At 40.8% G+C, this 22,469-nt stretch overlaps 1 protein-coding gene across 3 annotated transcripts in view; it reads left to right on the top strand.

Annotated features, from left to right (window-relative positions):
- adgra1b (adhesion G protein-coupled receptor A1b) overlaps positions 1-22,469 on the top strand; it is a 211,245-nt gene that overhangs the window by 30,948 nt on the left and 157,828 nt on the right. For all 3 annotated transcript variants that reach the window (XM_032541028.1, XM_032541026.1, XM_032541029.1), the window contains exons 3-7: positions 4,400-4,471; positions 6,550-6,621; positions 6,806-6,877; positions 7,290-7,453; positions 18,545-18,758. In XM_032541028.1, the coding sequence (XP_032396919.1) occupies positions 4,400-4,471; positions 6,550-6,621; positions 6,806-6,877; positions 7,290-7,453; positions 18,545-18,758 (594 nt within the window). The remainder of the gene's footprint in view (positions 1-4,399; positions 4,472-6,549; positions 6,622-6,805; positions 6,878-7,289; positions 7,454-18,544; positions 18,759-22,469) is intronic.

Below are 22,469 nucleotides of genomic sequence, written 5' to 3'. Positions count from 1 at the left end.
TATAAAAAAATGAAAAATCAAGGTTTTCCAAAGCCCAAGAAGACGTCTTCAAATGTCTTGTTTTGTCTACACCTCAAAGATATCCAGTTTGAGAAACAAGCAAATATTTACATGTAGGATGCTGGAATGAGATCATTTTCAAACCAATTAATCAGAAATCAAAATAGTTGCTGATTCATTAATAGTTGACAATTAAGTGTCCCATGGAACCTCATCCAAAGACTCAACACTGCAATTCAAAACTGTAATTGGAAATTTTCAGCTTTTAATATTTCATCCATCCATCCATCCGTGCATCTTTGGTGCTTATCCGTTATTGAGTCGCGGGGGCAGCAGCTCCAGTAGGGAACCCCAAACTTCCCTTTCCCAAGCCACATTAACCATCTCCGACTGGGGGATCCTGAGGCGTTCCCAGGCCAGGTTGGAGATATAATCCCTCCACCTAGTCCTGGGTCTTCCCCGAGGCCTCCTTCCAGCTGGACGTGCCTGAAACACCTCCCTAGGGAGACCCAGGAGGCGTCCTTATTTCAATTTAAATGTGTTTAGGTTGAGAGTCTGGGGCCCTTTAGGCCATTGGAGTTCTTATGAAGTTGTCCCATATGATTGTCTCTGTTGACAGTTGTATGCCCATTATAGCAATATGCACTGATATTCTTTTGTACAGTAGCACATTTTCCTGTGGTAGCGACCTCTGACCCCTGAATTAGGCAGACACAGTAAGGTTGAAGGTCCTGAACATTCCGCAAATTCAGGGAGGGCAGAGCAGTGAGCTGCTAGACGGTTTGAAGATAAAAGGAGGTGCTGCAGGCACGACTCATGACCGTTAGACCTCAACCCTCCGCATGCTCTTTGGTAGCGTATTATACATGATCAAAGACTAGTTCGGATGAGAGCGGAGATTAGAGCCAGCCCTTGGCCGAACTGACTGGACCAGGAGGTGAGTCTGTCAGGAAGGCAACTTCCGTGCTCTTCTGAAGGCGTGCTACACCTTGCTGTGCGAATGCAATTCTGATTATAGAAATAGGAAGCTGGTGTATTCAGGTGTTGAGGTCAAACCGAGCACACAGATTTATTTATACCACAGATTAAGAAAAATATGTTTGACACTAGGTGTGGACTAATGTGTGGATTCATGGATATTAAATGTCCATCTGTAGTAGTCCCATTAATATGTGTTTTGTACTGAAATAGTATATCAAATGACATGGGTAAGATACATTTGAAATAATTGAGGACTGCTTTAATGTAATTCATTAACCCTTGTGTTGTCTTCCTGTCAAAATTGAAAATTAACACTTTTATTGATGCTTTTATCAATGTTTTTTTTAACTTTTTCTTACATTTTTGTCACTTTTTTTCAATGTTTGTCACTTTTTTTCAATGTTTGTCACTTTTTTTGACATTTAACACTACGTAGCACTAACTCATTAACTTTAGTTGTACAGTTATTTTTGGAATTTATGGTCAATAAACCTCATTTAGTTGGAAATTATACCTAATGTTTGAGTTAGAAAAGCAGAAATTAGGAATTATTTAGACTAAAATTAAAGGAAAGTATGTTGATGGATAATCACAGACTGGAACTTTTACTTTCAACTTTTGCTCAATACTATTTTAAAAAGAACTTTTTTTTTCAAATGCTATAAACTTGAATAAGACCCCCCAAAATTAATGAAAATAGAGATTTGTACTTGCTAAAGAGCGATGTGTGGAATCAATCATGTTATTTTGGGTAATTAAAAAGAACATTGAAATAGGAAAACGGGTCAATTCAACCCAAAGACAACATAAGAGTTAAATGCAATGTAATAATGTGTTCTTGATTGCTCAGACCTACACTGTACATTTACTCCCACCTCACAACTTCACTGTTGAGTACACATTTCTTTATAAAGTGTGGTTTATCTTATCTGAGTTTGAACTCAACGCACACTTTGTGCATTATAACGGCAGTGGCAGAGACATCGACTCTGTATTGAGGGGGGAAAAAAAATCAGCGGATTGATCAGCAACAATGAAGAACATTACCATGGGGAAGCTCCAACTCGACGGACATCATCAATCACCCCGACCGATGGTGTTACTACATCACTCACTCAGCAAAAGACCCAGCGACAGAGCAGCAGACTTTTGCCCTCCTCCGGTCCAGCCAAAAATGAATACAGGAGGTGTGTGCAAGTTCCGCACTTCTGCACACGAGAAGACCTTTGGTCTGTCCACAACCTGGTTGGAGGGCTGTTGGGGAGTCTTAATGGTGTGGACAAAGTGTGTTTCAACCATAGGCCAAACAATTTGACACAAGCTACAGATCATTTACCCCAGATGGAAGTCATTTTTCTCCCGCTAATGATGGCTTGTCTTCTGTATGTGTAACTAATGCTTTACATCACTTACTGTAACACAATCAGTACATCTAGTAGTGGTGATGTACACATCCATGATCCAATCTCTAGAGATTATTCTATGGCTCCTATAAATCTTTCTGCACCAAATATAGTAAGGTGAGCTCCTTACCTTCTGCTTTGTTATGGTAAAAGGGAGCATTTTGCTATACCAAACTGTCTCACGTGTCAAATAAAGACAGTTCTAGCATAACCTTTAATTCCACTTCAGGACAAGTGCTGTGGTTTTGATTGGTCGGTCTTGTTTTGTTTCTTTTGGCTGGCCCTGGTCTGGCCTGTGTGAACGTTATATTTAAAAAAACAAAGAGGTTTTGGGCTGAGTTCATCTGGAGAAAGGCACTACCCTGCTTCTCATTCTCATCACACTGGACATACAGTACAAAGTTAAAGGAAACCGGGGACACAATTTCAGGAAGTTTTCTTTGGCCCGCAGAGAAAACCGAAGAGGAGATTTTTCGGAGATCCATTTTTAGTAGCGTCAGAGGTATTTGGGTGAGCGGTGGGGGTGAACAAGGAGCGCCTGGCTCAAATGTGTTTTTGCTTTGGCTGGATGTGCTCTGGGTCTGCAGGAAACGGTCTGCGCTTTCCCACTTACAAGTGAAAGTTAAGGCATTGATGAATGACTCTAGTATTTCCTAATTAGAATGATATATGACCAAAGGTGCTAATGTTTTCTTTTGAGCCATCACTTAAGAATGTGACAGGCAACACATTGCGTCAAATAGACGCCTGGGCATGTGCCTTTGGCGTTTGTTATTGTCATATCTAAACATGCTTGGTCAGGACTCTTGGCATCACTTTTGACACCCTGGGTCTGGACGTACGTTTAACTGACATGCGGCACAAGAACGGGACAGTTAAGTTCAGAATAAGATTGTGGGGGGGGTTACATAATGTACGTTTCAGTGACACGTGGGACAAGAACGGGACACGAAACCTAGTAAATAATATATACTAAATATAATACTCTTTAACACAATCATGAGACAGACAACTCTTTATTGATCCCCTATGGGAAATTACAATGTACACTCTATTGTTATTACACACTACGCACAGGCCTGAATTACACACACATGCTCAGGTGACCTGAGACGCCTCAGGTGACATGCACAAGTGGAGAGAAGTCAGAGTGAGTAGGCTGAAACTGCTGAACAGGCGCCCTGATTGCTCAAGAGCACCTTGGCAGTTCCCAGGAGGAGGAGCTACCAGTCCACCACCATACTTTGGTCCGTATGGGGACTTGAACCAGCAACCCTCCAGTTCCCAACCCAACTGACATGAAGGTTTTCATGCCTCCCATTAGAAGGGGATCTGATACACACATTGACTTTAATGGAAACCTAATGACTCCACCACCGTTCTGGAGCGGATCCGCAAACGTTCCGCACCCGGTGGAAATTGGGGGTTACAGCACCGTGGTCCAGCTGCTGAAGGGAACATTTTGTGTTGTATCTGATGCTAAGACCACTGACCAAGCATCTGTATTTCATGAGTTGGGAGTGAGAACTGGTTCGGACTGCAGATGAAAATTCGCCCGCATGGCAAAATCTGCCGCATTTACAGCACAAGTTGGACTCACTGCTCATGTCGATTAATGTGTGTCCCTTCTATATAAATAAATCAAAAAAGTTAATTATTATAAGTTAATATTATAAGTTAATTAAATTAATTCAGAAATAGCAGAATTTCTTAAGTTGTCACTTGGAATGTTTTGGTCTACTCGTGATGAAGCTGTCCCTAAGCAATGCTACAAATGTTCTTGATTCCTCTAGCTTAGAGTCCGTCCCTTTACTCCCAACTAGCAAACCATTATTCTGAACTGCACTCTTCTGTGTGAACCATATAAACATCATCATCCCCATTTGACTGCACTTCACGTCAAAACTAATGCCTGACCACCACTTGATGTCAGTAGACAAACAGACAGATACGTAGATAGATAGTAACCACTGACTTAATTGCTGTTTCTGACTCTTTCTGTCTCTCTTCTCCAGGGACCTGAAGAATAATTTGATAAGCACAGTGGAGCACGGGGCCTTCCGTGGTCTGTTGGCTCTGAGGAGACTGTAAGTATGATGAATCCTTGTAATAGCCTTCTACCTGGGACACGGGTCCAAGTTCTCTGGCTTTAGAGACAACAAAAGAGTGTCAACAGTTAAAAGTAAAGATAGAACTATGCTCTTACGCCTTGCCGTCCTTAATATAGACACATTAACTTGTGGGCGGTTCCTGGTGTGAACAATGGAGAGCATGTGTCACTCACTTTCTCCTCTGAGATTTTGGGGAAACACTGATCTTCTGCCGGTTAGTTTTAAAGGTCCCATGGCATTAAAATGTCACTTTATGAGTTGTTTTTTTAACATTAATATGCGTTCCCCAGCCTGCCTAAGGTGCCCCAGAGAAATGGTAATAGGTGTAAACTGAGCCCTGGGTATCCTGCTCTGCCTTTGAGAAAATGAAAACTCAGATGGGCCAATCTGGAATCTTGCTCCTTATGAGGTCATAAGGGGCAAGATTACCTCAACTTTCTCTGCTTGTCCCGCCCATGAGAGAGCAACATCATGGCTTCCAAACAAGCAAAGTGGCTGTTGGTCAAGGCCACACACCCAGCCACCACCTTGCCCTCCCCCCCCCCTCTATAGCTACAGACTCAGAAATGGCACATACTAAGGAATGCTCATTGTGGGACTGGCTCTAGTTGCTGGAATTCTGCACCTAGAAAGAATTTTGGGAAAGACTTCGGATACAGTATTAGGGAACCACTAAGGTCTATATAACAGAGACTTCAGATACAGTATTAAGGGACCACTAAGTAAAAATATAAAAGAGACTTCAGATACAGTATTAGGGGACCACTAAGGTCTATATAAAGTAGCCTTCCGATACAATATTAGGACACCACTAAGGTCTATATAAAGTAGCCTTCAGATACAGTATTAGGGACCTCTAAGGCCTATATAAAAGAGACTTCAGATACAGTATTAGGGGACCACTAAGGTCTATATAAAAGAGACTTCAGATACAGTTTTAGGGGACCACTAAGGTCTATATAAAAGAGACTTCAGATACAGTATTAGGGGACCATTAAGGTCTATATAAAAGAGACTTCAGATACAGTATTAGGGGACCACTAAGGTCTATATAAAAGAGACTTCAGATACAGTTTTAGGGGACCCCTAAGGTCTATATAAAAGAGACTTCAGTTACAGTATTAGGGGACCACTAAGGTCTATATAAAAGCATCCAAAGAGCATCATGCCATGGGACCTTTACGCAAGACTAGTTTATTGCAAGTGCTGCATTCAGGTGTCTCTGTTTGTTGTTTGACCATTCACCATAAACTAATGGTCAGACCAAATCAATTAGGATTTCAGTGAAGTGTATTCTGGTTTTTATTAATATAGAAACCTGGACTTTCAAATGTACGTACATGCAACTTACATAAAATGTACTTGCAATAGGATATGTGCAATGATATAATTTTGGTCTGTAGAAAAAGGTTTTTTTTGTCTTTGTTTTTGATTTCTTCTACTCAAGTCATTTTCCTGGTGATTACTGTCATCCGGCCTTTCTACATATAGGCTTTAGAGTGAGTGACATGATTGTAACCTGATAGTTAGTGGGATGGCTGGCAGAGATGCTGGCAGTGAGTTAGCCGTGCTGATTCGGGGCGCGTGTGCGCCAAGCTCAGGGAGCAGCGGCGTGCTAATATAAGTGCTCCCCAACTGGTGATTACTCGAGTGCTCTGCTTATTTTCCCACAGCTGCTCCAGCAAAGCAGCTCTTTAATTACAAAGTGTGAGGGCACGGAGCCACGGACGCGACAGCGCTCAGCCACTCGCATAAGGAAGCCCACTGCATTTGCACGTGGGGTGTGTATGTGAGGTTGTGTGGGTGTGCCAAAAATGGTTATATGAGGGGTAAAAGGTTACAGAAGGTCAGCATAGATATTTGAGGAAGTTCAGTAGATGAATAAACATGGTTTACAAACAGCCTTCACAGCTGTTTAAGTTCTGTGTTGTATGAAGGCAAGCATGCATGTCACAGATAATTCAAGTTATGTCGGTTGTTTTGACTACAAGTTCAGGAAAATTGATTTCCATTATATGAACTGAAGGATGTTCTTACCTTTTTTGTCCTTATAGGGACCTGTCCAAAAACAGGATTGGCTGTCTCTCGCCTGAAATATTTCTGGATCTGGGCAACCTCTCAAAATTGTGAGTAATCCCTAAATTGAAAACATGCGTCGCACAGCTTAATGCTTAATTTGTACTGTCAGAATATGGCGTTTGATACGGATTTCGTAATGCATAACAAAATACAGTTCCATGGCTTTAATGCATGCAAGGAGTTAGCTGTCTTTGGATGAATGTCTTTGTGTTTTACCTTGTTCACAAACAGGAATTTATCTGGGAACATCTTCTCTACTCTGACCGTGGGACTCTTTACACACCTCGTGGCTCTCAGAGTGCTGTAAGGCAACAACACATGTACATAATACATTTAGTTATCTAAGTTGTGGTTAAAAAATGTGTTTAAGCACCTGTTATTGATCATGCTACAGAATGAACGGCAGAAGTCAAGACTTATATGCTGTTTTTATTGTGATTTATTAGCAGTAAAGTCATAGCTGTGATTAATGACAATAACGACGGCTCTGCTCCATTTAGGCTAGTAAGCAGTGATTGAGAATGCACAATACCTGCACCCTGGAACTGGCACACATTTTAAGAAATGAAACTATAATAATTTGACCAATTATACACCTGTATTTTTCCTTTCATGACTTGTCAAAATTCCTGCTGTCCGCCTAAACGATGAATGAAGTTGCTCAGATTCAGTAACAGAGGCACACAGGTTAACTGTGCACTGGTTTCCCCAACAGGCACTTCAGCACTGAGACTTTGTTCTGTGACTGTCAGCTGAAGTGGCTGCTCCTCTGGGCTCGAAGTAAATCCATGAGGATTGGCAACGACACGGTGTGTGTGTTCCCCACACACCTCCACGGACTGGAGTTTTGCAAACTACGTGAACAACAGCTCAGATGTGGTAAGGTTCTACTTTATAAGCGTGAATTTAACATAGAGAGGCCACTATCGGGTGATAGCCTACTGATTAAGTCGTAAATTGATGTAGCTAAGCAAAAATAAAGTAGTAAAGTTAGTAAAAAAATTACCTGAAAAGTGTTAAAAAAGCACTATGACTATGCACTGTTCTATATAATGCACATGTATTAATATTCTTGCAGTTAAATAAATGTTGCTGCTAGCTTGAAACCTAGATAGCTAGCAATAGCTTTCACATTAACTAGACAACAATAGCTGTAGGATTAGCCTCTTTGCTTGTTGGTAGCTTTAGACCTAGATAGCTGATAATAGCTTTCACATTAGTGAACTAGAGAGCAATAGCTGTTGCTAGGTTTAGCCTTTTTGCCAATAGTAAAGACACAAAGCTGAAAAAAAGTAAAGGAAACAAAAGTCTCAAAGCTAAAACATCACCATTTAGCTAATGTTTGATATAGCCAAACATTGCTTGTTGCTAGCTTTAGACCTAGATAGCTAACAATTACTTTCACATTAGTTAGCAAGATAGCAATAGCTGTAGCTAGGTTTAGCCTTTTTGCTAATAGTAAAGTCACAAAGCTAAAAAACAATAAAGGAAACAAAAGTTACAAAGCTAAAAACATCACCATTTAGCTAATGTTTGATATAGCCAACATTGCTTGCCACTAGCTTTTGACCTCAATAGCTAACAATAGCTTTCACATTAGTTAGCAAGACAGCAATAGCTGTAGCTAGGTTTAGCCTTTTTGCCAATAATAAAGCCACAAAGCTAAAAGAAAATAAAGGAAACAAAAGTCACAAAGCTAAAAACATCACCATTTAGCTAATGTTTGATATAGCCAAACATTGCTTGCCACTAGCTTTTGACCTCAATAGCTAACAATAGCTTTCACATTAGTTAGCAAGACAGCAATAGCTGTAGCCAGGTTTAGCCTTTTTGCCAATAGTAAAGCCAGGGCTGCCAACTTTTCCCAAAACCTTGGAGTGAGATTTGGGGGGGCAACCCATATTTTGCCACGTACAAAGCAATTTTTTGGGGTCTTTATCCTTCAGGGTTTAAATTGTGATTTGTGATATGTGGGGGGGTGGGGTTCTCCCTAGGGGGGTCTGGGGGTATGCCCCCCCAGGAAAAAAAATTGAAAAATAAACCATTAAAGGGCACTTTCTGGAGAGTTTTTTTGCAAAAAAATGGAGAAATCAAGTCTTACATGATATGTGCAAAACTGTAGGGTTAAGAACCTTTGCATTGTTGTAGTATCAACAGGTTTTACGGCATTCAGCATTTACATTATATACATTATTAACTTCTTATGATATAAGAACTGACCCAGACAACGTGCCAAACATAATGAACCACATGAAGAGACAGTAGCAATCTCATCACAGCTGAGAAGATTTGGGTCTGTGGGGAACAGGTCCAGGGTCCCTGGTGTTGGGACAAGGGACCCAAAGTTAAATTAATGTTGAGGGATCAACTAAGACCACTGAAATTCTAAAGAATAAGAACCACTGATCTACATAAATTCTTATCCTTTAACCTTTGTGCCAAGGTTCAGTAATGTTTGGCCCTCATCCTCTGTGCCCCACTTACTGGATTTACTTTTTGGGGAAAAAAGACTATTTGTTCATTTCATAAAACATCAAATTAATTATTTACAGTTACATTTAGAGATGCACCGAGGTTAGAGAAGCACAATAGTGGCCCAATGTTGCAGTATAGTATATATAGTATAGTGTATATATGTAGTATATATAGTATAGTATATATAGTATAGTATATATAGTATAGCTCAGATGTGTTTCACCAGATTTCTGCCCATGTTTACAACTTTGTGCACATTCAAAATAAAACTCCTCCCATCTCTGTTGGCCGAGATTTGGAGAGTTGTAATATAGTCTGCTGTGCATGTCATTTCTCCGCTGATATGGTGGATCTCATTCAGACCGTCTGACAGACACAGACGCCCATTCGGGTCTCTGGTCTCTGACAAAGTTTAGAGGAGGCTGTACGCTGCGCATTATCGGAGGACTACACGGATGCAACGCGTCACTGTCCACAGCAGAGCAGGTCCACTAACATGAACTGAAGTTGCTACGCTACCAGCCGCGCTGCTTACCTCTATTGTTACAGAGAGAGTGGACACGAAGCGACGGACGGGTCTGTGATACTCAGAGCTCATACCTAAAGCCGGGGAAATGGGATGGATCGTAAAAAAATGTTCTCAGTTTGCGACAATTCGAAACTTTCACAGACAGGGAGCGCTCTTGAACCCCCTCACAGTCTCTGAAAGCACAACTAGTGGCTAAACAGATAAATCTATAGATAAACTCATCTATCAGAAATTTGACCGACCGGGTTGACACTTCAGCGTGAGAAATCGGGGGTGTGGCGTGTGAGCGTGTGAAACCAGTCAAATGCGTGTGTCTCACGGCCAATGCGTGAGAGTTGGCAGCCCTGGTAAAGCCACAAAGATAAAAGAAAATAAAGGAAAAAAAAAAGTCACAAAGTTAAAAACATCACCATTTAGCTAATGTTTGATATAGCCAAACATTGCTTGCCACTAGCTTTTGACCTAGATAGCTAACAATAGCTTTCACATTAGTTAGCAAGACAGCAATAGCTGTAGCTAGGTTTAGCCTTTTTGCCAATAGTAAAGCCACAAAGATAAAAGAAAATAAAGGAAAAAAAAGTCACAAAGTTAAAAACATCACCATTTTGCTAATGTTTGATATAGCCAAACATTACTTGTTGCTAGCTTTAGACCTAGATAGCTAACAATAGCTTTCACATTAGTTTGCTAGATATCAGTAGCTGTAGCTAGGTTTTTACTTTTTGCCAATAGTAAAGCCGCAAAGCTACAATAAAATAAAGGAAACAAAAGTCACAAAGTTAAAAACATCACCATTTGTGTTTGTGCTAATGTTTGATATAGCCTACCCATAGAATTGCATCATTTAAAGTGCCCATATTATGAAAAAAAAAATCACTTTTATGGGATATGGGGTGTTTGTGCCTCTGGTGCTTCTACATGCAATACACACTTTGGAAAAAAAACATCCATGCTGTTTTGAGTGAGATACAGGTTTCTGAATGTATCCTGCATTCAGTCTCCGGGTGAACTGGTCAACATCTCCACGGCTTTGTAGGTCACTAGCCTGAGACAAGGTGGCTACTAGTCTCCCAGCTAATCCTGCTTTGTACAGGCCAAAGTTGGAGAAACAATAGCTAGCTATCTTAGCTACTGCGCATGTGCGACTCCCAACAAAGATAGTATAGAAGTTAGATGTCTTACTCTGCAGCTAAAACAAGTGAGACGTCTTACTCTGTAGCTAAAACAAGTGAGACGTCTCACTCTGTAGCTAAAACAAAAACCTAAACACACACTTAAATATACAATAATGAACCTGAAAATTAACATACTATGGGTGCTTTAACGTTAGCTCAAAACACAGTATGATATCACCATAACTCACTAATATTAATTTAAAGCGGATTAAATACATACAAAGAGAATACATGTAACGTTAATGCTATTTAACTGTACTGTAATCCATTACAATTTTTGAAGAGATTAAGATTAGGGAGAAATTAGCATTACTTTTAAAAGAAATTACAAGTGAAGTGGATCCTTTTAATTTAGAGAATAACACCAGAGCTACTTGAAAAACATGTAAATATACAACATTATGTGACTTGGTTTCCATGGTTTTCCTATAAAAGAAAACTCCTAAATATCCATTTTGCATGCATATTAATGCATCCCTTCATGTATACATAAACAAACAAAGAAACATTTTAAACAGTCAAATTTTAATACATTGTAAGAGAATTTAGACATTTTAACTATATGAAAATGCTGCAAAAACTCTACTTTAAAATTTGTATGTGAGAGATCTTATATTAAGATTTTAAAAAGTCTATACTTAATCCAAGTTTATGTTACTTGCCTTGTGTTAATGGACAATTTAGATAGAGCTAGGGGACATCTGTTTGCATCTGTATGAAACAGAAGTTTTAAGAAAAAAACATTGTTTTTCAAGTTTGTCTTGCATGAATTCTCAGCTTTATCTTGGGACAAAATATCTAATTTCAAGATTTAGACTTTTGATTGCGAGGCACTATACTGGTCTGTGTCAGTGTGAAATGTTATCTAGTAATGTAATTAATTGATCTTGCTTTACAACATCTGCTAACTTGACATGCATGCTGACTTTGCCAAATTAGTTTTTTCATCAAAATGTAGCTCACATATTCAATATTTTCTTTTAAATTTGATGGGACTTTTTTGCATTTAAGAAGCAAATATCCCATTCAGATTAATATGTTTCTCAACATTTAGCTGAGCACTGACAAATAGTAATGTATTCAATATGGAATGTCTTTATACAGGAATGCCTCCTGAGACTATTCATTAGCTAGATACAGTTTCCTTTCAATAATATTGCATTTCCAAGTGGTTAGCACTATGAGGACATGATTAAGTAGATGTATTCTGATAATAGGTTTCCTTCCCCACTGGTATCCCTCCACCTGCTGAGAACGGTTTGACAAGCCTAATATAAGGCAATGAGTTAGTGCCAGAGACAAAGCCCCGGGCAACGATTGTCTTATGATACAGTATTTGTGTGGCCCTGTTATGTTCCACCTGTGTTGGGGCCAGAGGAAGGAGCTTGTGTTATAGAAGTTGCTCATTTAAATCCTCAGATCACCTGAAGAATTCTGTGTCAAGAAAATAAATGAGCTATGCTCTCTCCTGCCTTTCCCGTCTGTCAAAGCCCTTTCAGTAAAGCATAAAATGGAGCTGCTAGTCGTTAATACTGAAGTTCGTGTGGCCAATGGTAGGCTGCAGTGCCAAGTGTGAAAATGTAGCAAGAGGTTGGTGGAAAAGGTCAGACGTCCACAGCAAAACCTTCCCTAAATTATAGTGTTGTCCTTTATGGTGTGTTTGTCCTTAACCACAGAAGACTAAAACAGGAGAAACGCAACGCCAAAAAAGACCGAAAGAAAGATTTAATTGAAAGCTTGATTGAAAGATTGAATTGTAAGACTAAAACATATTTGTCCTTGATTCATTTTTAGAATCCTGGTGAAATTGTACGTCTAATTTTAAGCAGCTGACACTTTAGTAGAAGAGCCATTTTTATGAATTTAAAATTGGCTAATTTACAGCACATTTTAAGAGTAAATTAGTGTATAGATTAAAAGATTAGGACAGACATTGTTGCAGTCTTTGGTGTGTATCAGCAGTGCATACATCAAACAGAGTTTATAAGCAGAACAAAATGGCCTCTATACTGACTGGAAGCTACAGTAAAGAGAGGGTCTTCACTTTTCGTTTTTTTACGACAGACAGGCAGTTACAGACAGGCAATCTCCCTGTGCTCCCCCCCCCCCCGAATGCTCTATCTTCCCGCTCCATGCTGCAGTCCAGGGGGAATTGTATCTCATGTGATAGAATCATCCTCCTCTCCGCCTTACATCTGGTTCACACAGGGGATATTGCTCTGGAATGAGAAAGTGGTTATTAGTGGGGTATGACTGTATTTGTTTGTGCATGTGTGTATGTGAGGAAGCAACAGGACATTATATGGATATTCACCGTTTGCGTAACGTTTGACAGTTTGCAGAAAACTCATGAGGAAAAATGTGTCCCGGTCTGCAGCATACACAGACAGCACCGTCCTGAGACGTCTGCACCACAGACATTCTGGAGTTAGTCTATGTAATCCTTATTCTATGTGTTCTTCATTTACACAGAACAATCCAAATTAATTACAGGGTAATTCTGCGCAGTCCACAGACAAAGAGCCACAAGTGGGATCCAGTGGCGGTACGCGGAGCGCTCCTTTCAGGCCCTAAAGCGTCCATTATCGGATTACTATGATAACGTTCTGGGCTCCCTGCTCTTACCATGCTTGGATCCATCTGTCTCTCCACAGCACAACTCCATCTTACAATAGCTCATTCATTTACAACACACCATTTTCAATTGGATACAGAACGGCTCTCTAACAACCATATATCTTAATGATATTTGATGGTTGTTATTTTCATATGGCTTCACTTTGCAAGGGAAAGTCGTACAGCTGCGTACACCAGCCAGGACCTTGTTAAGGCTGTGTGGGTGGGATATTGCTTAGGACCTAGTGCTAGGTTGTTGTTATCAAGAAAAATATACGATGAAAATATCCCTCTTCCACACTTGCATACCAAAATATTAATATTTCTCCACTGAGTTTCCCCCCCTTGTCATAGACGTGTCATAGATGATGCATGTGTTTCTTTCTCCAGCTGCTCCAGTCTGATGGGCAGCAGATGTCTGCACCCTACATTCCAGCATTGAGCCCTTGTCCCTACGCTGATACAGGTCGGGTACTGCCTGCAAATGAGGGGGAACGGGGGAGCGTGCGCAGCTTCCTGCCAGGATCAGGTGCTTCCTGTGCTGAGGTCAGGGCAGGCGTCTGTTTCACTCATCTAGCCACGGCCTTCTGGTTCTTTAACACTGCTGGGATGAGAGCCACAGCACAGCCTTGAGTCCAGAGCTAACATGGCATGTTATGCTTCTACTCTCTATAGCAGTACATATTGCATGATGACACAGCAGTGCAATTGCCTTTTTATTAGCCTCATGTTATTAAACTGCATTCCACATGCAGGCCCACGTCGTTTAGCCTGTGGTCTGCCTCTAATGATTTAGTGATATAGAAATATCATGAAATATAACAACATAGTCTGTCACATGGGGCTTTGAAGTTCAGTCACACACTTTTTTTTTTTTTTTTTTAAATCAGCTGCTTTGAGAGAGTGATAATGAAGTGAATTATCAATGAATTCCAAAACACGAGCATCACCCTGAGAATGTATTATTTTCAAAACCTTTATTGAAAAGTTGAACCTTTTTGTTTTGTGGAAAAAAAGGAACGGAAATAGGCTACTCATGTGTCACTTACTATATAGCTTTTTCTCCACACCATACATTATTTTTTACAAAAAAGATCTTTCTTTATTGTCCAAAATTTAAAATTGTGACAGTTACAATAATAACTGAAAAGGTGCACAGAGTTATGGAGCCTGGCTTGTGACAGTGTGTGATATATTATAGACTTTTTATGATGATTTTTGATTAATACCGTTATGGATTTAAAATACTTTCACAAATTGATTTATTCAGTTTTATATTTACATTTAAATGACGCTGAAGCAGCAGCCTGGATTGGCCTCACTCCACACATGACTACAGCTGAACCAGCTGGTCAGTCGAAGCTCCTGTTGTCTCTGTGGGTTGGACGTTCAATTTGAAAACATCAAAGTAGGAAACAGATGAAGACAAATATAAGTGTATGAATGTGAGGTGGAGTTGAGTTGAGGTGTACAGTCAAGTAAACCAAAACAATGGAAACTGGACACATTTTTTGTGATCCCACTCTGAATCTAATCCTCATTTCAAGGGGGAATAGAGAAATAGAATTTCTGCTAAATATTTTTAAAGTTGCAATTCTTAAGGTTTCTTGTTTTGCAGACACATTTTTGATTGATTGATTCTGGTCAGTTCTAACAAACGCTTTATGTTTCCTGTTGCTGCTTCACAATAAAAGCTGTTTAGTGTGAAGCAGCAGCAGTTGGATATTCTCTCTGAGACGGTAGCACACAGTAAACTGTGAGACTGTTAATGAGATAGAAATGCACTGGATTGGATGAATCGGTACATATTGTCAAAATGGGCTTTGATTTCTTTAAATATTTTAAGGATTTCAAGAAATGTTAAATAGTGAACACTCTCAAAGTCTTTAATTATTGTGGTGGCATGTCCAGGCTCTAAATGATCTGTATCCTAACAAAGCCCTGGTAGTCAGGGTGCATTCATGTTTGGTCCACATACCGAGCCACACTGCTAATATACTCAACACTCTTACATGCAGGCATGAAGTACATATCTTTATACCTCTGTACCTGTCCCTCTTCCTCTCCTCCTCCTACACACAAACACGCACACGCACACTCGCACACACCAACCAAACCAATAATTGCATTTTGCTCTGGCAGTGTCCAACAGCCGAAGGCAAGCAGCCACACTCTGATCCTTGGCTCAAAGTGTTGTTTCAACAGTATCAGCATCGGCCAAGCCAACAGTCAACGGCACCCATGCTGTGTCTGTTGCGTGTCCCCCCGCAGGTGAAAACAAAGCCTCAGCAACTGTTGCCAAAGACTTCTCAGCTCGGTCAGCTCAAGTAATTACATAGAGATGTCATCAAGGAAGAGCCAATATTAGTGACACATTTTTTATGTTACTCTAGAAGGCATGGCACTTTTGATTATGCACCTATGATTACGAATTACTTATGTAGAAAATTGAGGTCACAGCTCTGCATGTGTTATGCGCTGTGATTGCATATCGGTTATTTATTACCATTAACAGTTGTGCTTGCTACTTTTTTCTGCTCAAGGGAAATGTTGCGTTGTGGGTTTGAGACAATTGACCACATAACCAGGGGTCTCATTTATAAAACCAAGGATACTTACAAAAAGTGGACGTACTGCCAACAGCCAAAAATGGCGTAGGGCAAAAAAAAAATCTGATTTATAAAACCGTGCGTACGCACACCTGTAAGCAATGTTCCCTCTATAAATCACAGATAAACCAGCCTCTTATCACATCCTGTATTTATATTTACAACAATTTGTGAATGTTAACACCTTGCCAAAATTGAAGACAAAAGTCTGATAGGCAAACTCACTTTTCTTCGTGCAGGATTATAGTTCGGACCGATAATGAGGACATTAAGAGTAACGATTGCGCAAGACCTTAAAGGTCCCATGGTATGAACATTTCAATTTATTTGTTTTTTTTTAACATTATTATGTGTTCCCCCAGCCTGCCCATGGCCCCCCAGTTGCTAGAAATGGTGATAGGTGTAAACAGAGCCCTGGGTATCCTGCTCTGCCTTTGAGAAAATTAAAGCTCAGATGGGCCGATCTGGAATCTTGCTCCTTATGAGGTCATAAGGGGCAAGCATTTCTCTGCTTTGCCCGCCCAGAGAATTTGGCCCAACCATGAGAGAGAGACATCATGGCTTTCAAACGAGCAAAGTGGCAGTTGGTCAAGGCCACACCCCCAGCCTCCACCTTGCCCCCCCCTCTCCACCTCAAAAGCTACAGACTAAGAAATGGCACATATTAAGGGAACCTCATTGTGGGACTGGCTCTAGTGGCTGGAATTCTGCACCAAGGCTGAATTTTGGGAAAGAGACTTCAGATACGGTATTAGGGGACCACTAAGGTCTATAAAAAAGAAACTTCAGATACAGTATTAGGGGACCACTAAGGTCTATATAAAAGAGACTTCAGATACAGTATTAGGGGACCTCTAAGGTCTATATAAAAGAGACTTCAGATACAGTATTAGGGGACCACTAAGGTCTATATAAAAGAGACTTCAGATACAGTTTTAGGGACCACTAAGGTCTATATAAAAGAGACTTCAGATACAGTATTAGGGACCACTAAGGTCTATATAAAAGAGACTTCAGATACAGTATTAGGGACCACTAAGGTCTATATAAAAGAGACTTCAGATACAGTATTAGGGGACCACTAAGGTCTATATAAAAGAGACTTCAGATACAGTATTAGGGGACCACTAAGGTCTATATGAAAGTGTCCAAAGAGCACCATGTCATGGGACCTTTAACATCTGTTTTTTTCAGACTTTGACATTTGACATGCACAGTATTAAAGACAGATATTTAGTTATTTGCACTGTGTTCTGCAATTATCTAATGCTAGGGCATTTGATGTCACTGCTGAGGCCTCAATACTTGAAAATATTACGAGTAATTGTTTTTCCCACGTTTACTTTCTGCAGGAAGACAACAGTTCACCACTTCACCATCTGCGTCGCCTTTTCCCAACGTCTCCAAAATGAGCGTACGTATCGGTCAGTGTTAACGCGGAGGACTGCACATCTCCCGTCAAGTTAGCTTTTTTATAAATAACAACCTTTGCGTGGGAAGTGGCGTATGCGCATTTTCAGCCCCGCTTTGTGCGTACGCAACGTTTATAACTGAGAGCCTAGATCTTTCAGTGTTTTTTTTGTTTCCAAACAAATGCATTGAGCAGTGAAAGACTTTATGACCCCGTGTATCGAATTGCCTGTCAGCAGCAACATCCACAATTGATTGGAATACAAGCGAAGGCAAAGCACTTGCTTACGCTGCTCTTTGGAGCGTGTCCAAGGAAATGTCTTGAAGAACGAACGCGCTATGAATGAATTCCCGAGGTGGTACAAGTGCAGCCGGCTAATCCTGGAACAAAAATATATACGTATATGTACATATATAGTTTGTATATGGCCTGTCTATGCTTACCAAACCTGGCAGCAGTGATACATCTCCACAGGTTCATCCTGATTAGAGAAGTCGTGTGTTCTATATCTGCAGTATGATTAGATCAATCAGGTCCTGAGGGATTTTCACAAAAAAAATCAAACCCCTTCCTGTTTTCTGGCACCGGACTAAACACTCTCCCATGTCTTCTAATCTCATCCTTATCGCAGTAGCCGTATTCTCTGGCAAAAAGTCCTGAGGACTTAGCCAGCCTGCTTGGTAAGTAATCCTATCACTGGTGTTGTGGCTGGCTTCTATTGTGAACATGTAAGGAGTCAAGGGGGGATCCAGGGGAGTGCTCAAGGCCTCTTCTTTATCAGCTGCTGTTCATCTCTCATAGCAACAACATGTGGGAACGACGGGCGGGGGCAATGTGACCTTGACAGAATGTGTGTGTGTGTGTGCTGAAAATATTGTGACGGCATACACGCGTCCGTGTGTGTAGGGGCACGCGCTAAGAATGTGTTTGTGGTCGTGTGTGCAGGTTTCACATGCGTCTTATTTTAGATCAGTGCATGTGATTGCTAGAGTTCAACACCACTTGCAACACTGATCCCCTAAAACCTCCATTCTCCCTCTGTGTTTTTCTCCCTAAGGATGGAAGAACGCCCTCTGTCTCTCTTCCTCCACCTTCCCCTCCTCTGGCAGGGGGAAGGGAAAGTTTACCAGCTAACCTCCTCTCCTCGTCTTCCAGATGGACCTCTGGAGATGCCCCTCTTCCAGCTCATCCCCTCCCAGAGACAAGTGGTTTTTCGCGGGGACCGTCTACCCCTGCAGTGCACCGCCTCCTACCTGGACCCGTCGGTGGAGCTGCGGTGGCGTCACAACGGCCACAGCGCCATCACGCAGGAGGACCGGGGCGTCTACGTGGAGGAAACACTGCTTCACGACTGCTGCCTGCTCACCAGGTACACACAGAGGAGAGGAGGGTTGCACTAAACACACACACACACACACACACACACACACACAAATACACACTCACACACACACTTCCAAGGATGTTTGTAAGTCCATCCTTGCAGATAAAATCAAAATACTCTTCACACAAATAGCCTGCTGCATAAACATCTCATACTGTTACAGAGAGAAAAAAACACTTGCAGAAAATTCATACATGTTCATCATTCATTCATTCAGCACACACATGTTGACAGTGGTCACTGTAAGTTCCACACACACACAGATGTAACATATACACTAGGGCTGTAACGATATGCAAAATAAAACCGAAATCGTGCCACTCAGCTCCACAAACCTGTGTCGTGGAGTGAGAAGGCAGAATCAACTCCAACTCCCAGAGTTATCCTTCTCGTCTTTAAATCATTAGTAGTATTAATCCTTTTGGTGCCTTATTCCTGTTTTGTGCTAGCTAGCTAAAATCCCATTAGATTAGTCGTCTATTTATACAGTTAACGTTACTGATGAATTCGTGGTTTAGCCCAGAGTTGTTAACCGTGGTCAAAACTAAAATAACTCAGCGTGTTGAACAGTGTCGTAATCTTATGTTACCCACCAAGAATTACATTAGCATTAGCAATTTCTCAACCAGCACCTTTACAGTAGGCACCAAAGCACTTTTCCCCTTCGTTGCCCCTACAGGTTGGGGCGGAATTGTCCATTACTGTTACCATTACCATTCTTATTACGTGTCTCATTCAAACAAATTAATGCACCACTGAAACAATTTAGGAAACATTATTTTAATGTAAAAAAGAATCTTTGGTGTTGGATCGATCGATATTAAACTCAATCGCTATCAATAAATACGGTCTCTGTTGTATAACTGTGTTGCAAAGTGGGATGTAATCAATAGCAAAGCAATGCCATGTGGCAGAAAATGTTTACTCAGCCCCCCCCCCCCAAAAAAAAGAATTGAGATTTGTATCGAATCGTGGGTCAAACATCATGACACAGACCAAACCCTGGGTTTGATCTATCGTTACAGCCCTAATACACACACACACAGACACAGACACAGACACACACACACACACACACACACACACACACCACAGACAGACAGACAGACAGACACACACACAGGCATCTCTCACTCAGCCATATGAGCTGTGATTTACCTTTTGTTATTGGTGCCCTTGATAAGGATCTAAAAGGACAGGACAGAATTGGCTTGGCAGCATGCCAACACCTTAGAGCAATTCTGCGGCTCGTCTCTGGAGATTGGCCGTCCAGCCGATCCCTCCGCGCCGGCGCGAGCCGAGCACACGCCAAGAGGAACAGATGCTGAATCATAATTGCGGTGATAAAGTAGACTGGCAATACTGGTTTCACACATAATATTATATATATATATATATATATATATATATATATAAAGTTGCTGTAACCCTCCATCCTCTTTCTGTCTTTGTTTTTTAGTGGTTATGTGTGTGTGTGTGTGTGTGTGTGTGCATTTGACATACTGTTGTGGCAACAGGGCTCAGGCGCAGGAGCATATCGCTGTTGATTAGTTTAACTGCTGCCTGCACTGACTCTGCATCTCTAACATAAATATTGATGGAGTGCTGACAGAAATATGTATCCCTGTGTCAACAGGGCCAGAACACCTCTTGTTGTGTGGTTTGTTTGGCACAGGAGCGACGGCTACTTTTCCGCTCCATTTCTGGGAAGGTATACCATTCCCCTGACTGCGAACGCCTCAAATAGGAATATTTCTTTCTTTTCATTACGTACCAGCTTACTGTTTGACATTCTCACTGATCCCTGTGGTGAAAGCTCTGCCTTGGATCATTGGATTAAAGGGTAGAGAAGGGACTTTTAGTGAAGGTGCAGTCCTGTTTCTTGGCATAGTTTATTTTTTATTGTACTATAAATTAATATGGATCAATGAAATACTTTGTCAGTCACTTACTCAGTGCCTACCATTATCCATTATCCACGGTGGTGGAGACTAAAGTACTACACGTAAGTACTATTTTAAGATACTATGATTATGCTACGGCATACTTAATTACCTCACTGCAGAACTCTTGCACTTTTTAATTGACATTTTATTTGATAACTATATTTAGTTAATCTGACGAGCCAGATGGTTTGTTTTTCTACAGAACCGTCCGAGAAGCTTCTGAAGAAAACTGCATGGAAAGGGGCAGGCACTTTAAAAAGATTTACCTGGCAGGTGATTGGATGAACCATCTGTCATTACGCCCGCCGTTGTTGTTTTGTCCCACACACACCCCGTGCCAGTAGCTGCCGGTAGCTGCCAGTAGCTCCTTGATATTGTGATATCTCAACAATCCAGCTGCCGTGCAAGGAAATATTTACAGGTTTATTGCAGATTTAGATTTTAAAAAGAAAACACAGTCACCTTAAACAATATGATGCATGTGTTGATGCATAGTTTCAGGTACCTAAAAGCATAACAAGTAGTGACAATTGGCTCCGCCTCTAGCTTCAACAGTAAACTGCTGCTTATACACAACTAGCAATATATTAAATCATTTAAAATACATGTTTCAAATATTATATCCCCGTAAAAGGTGCTTTCCTTGTCTTATCATAATCATTTTGTTGACAGTACCTCTGTACTGAAAGCTGCTTTTAACATTATTATTACATCAACAACATGCGTGACTAGGCAATAGATAGTCTCGCTTTCCCAGCCCCTCCTCCACAGCGCTGGGGAGGAGGCACTCCGGGATGGGACATTGTCATATTTATCATTTCAATGATGCTATAACATAGAGACTCTGAATACCATCTTCATAACCGATTATTGGACATTAGACAATAAAACTAATATCATGCAACAGTAGTGAGATTTATGTTTCAAGTCACTAGCTCATCAGTCGGATTGTTCATCGAGAATCGATTCCTATTTGGAATCATTTCAAAAACTACAATTTGTTTCTTTTTTTGGAATCTTTTGGAAGTTTTGTTTTCAAATCCGACCATCAGTTCCAAGTTTAACATGCGCAAGTTTGGGTTTCCGTAGCAGCCAGGCGCTTGTTGTGTTGCAGCCATGGAGCACAGTAAGCGGCCCTCTAGTGGAGCTTTATTTTACGTTGAAAAAGCCCTGGACAACTGCAAACCATCATTGTATCAAAATAAAACTTTCGTCTTATTTCTGAAATAAGCATGTGACCCGTTTCAACTCCACCCTTTAAAGAGTAGATAAGAACCGGAAGAATCGGAATTGGAATCAGAATTGTTAATATCCAAAAGATGCCCATCCCTACTCAGCAGTGAAGAGATGAATCCTATTGTGAGGTGTCTCGATTGAGGCGACTTAGGATTTAGCAGAACTGTATATTTCCAAGTTTGCCTTCAAGATTCGAGGAAAAATATGAATCACGATATTTTTGCTTTCTCACCACAAGCCTGTAAAAAAAGAAGCTCCAATGAAGAGAAGGGAGAGCATCGTAGCGCTCGGGAGCACTTTAAACCCTATTTTATACAGTCTAGGTTCAAAACTCACAGAATAAAGTAGTAGCCTTTGTGATGCAGTCGGCTCGAAAAATGTAATCAGAATCAAAGTCGTTTGTTGGATCAAATTTATTTAAAAAATAAATCGTGAACAGGGTGAATCGAGATTGTTTACGAGATGATTTATGACGATTTATCGTGCCAGTCTATTTCCAAAAGTCCATCTCTCC

The sequence above is a fragment of the Etheostoma spectabile genome, chromosome 17 (genome assembly GCF_008692095.1).
Source record: "Etheostoma spectabile isolate EspeVRDwgs_2016 chromosome 17, UIUC_Espe_1.0, whole genome shotgun sequence".
Classification (NCBI taxonomy): Eukaryota; Metazoa; Chordata; class Actinopteri; order Perciformes; family Percidae; genus Etheostoma; species Etheostoma spectabile.
Note: the sequence above shows the minus strand (reverse complement) of the source record. Positions and strands in the feature narration are given on the sequence as shown.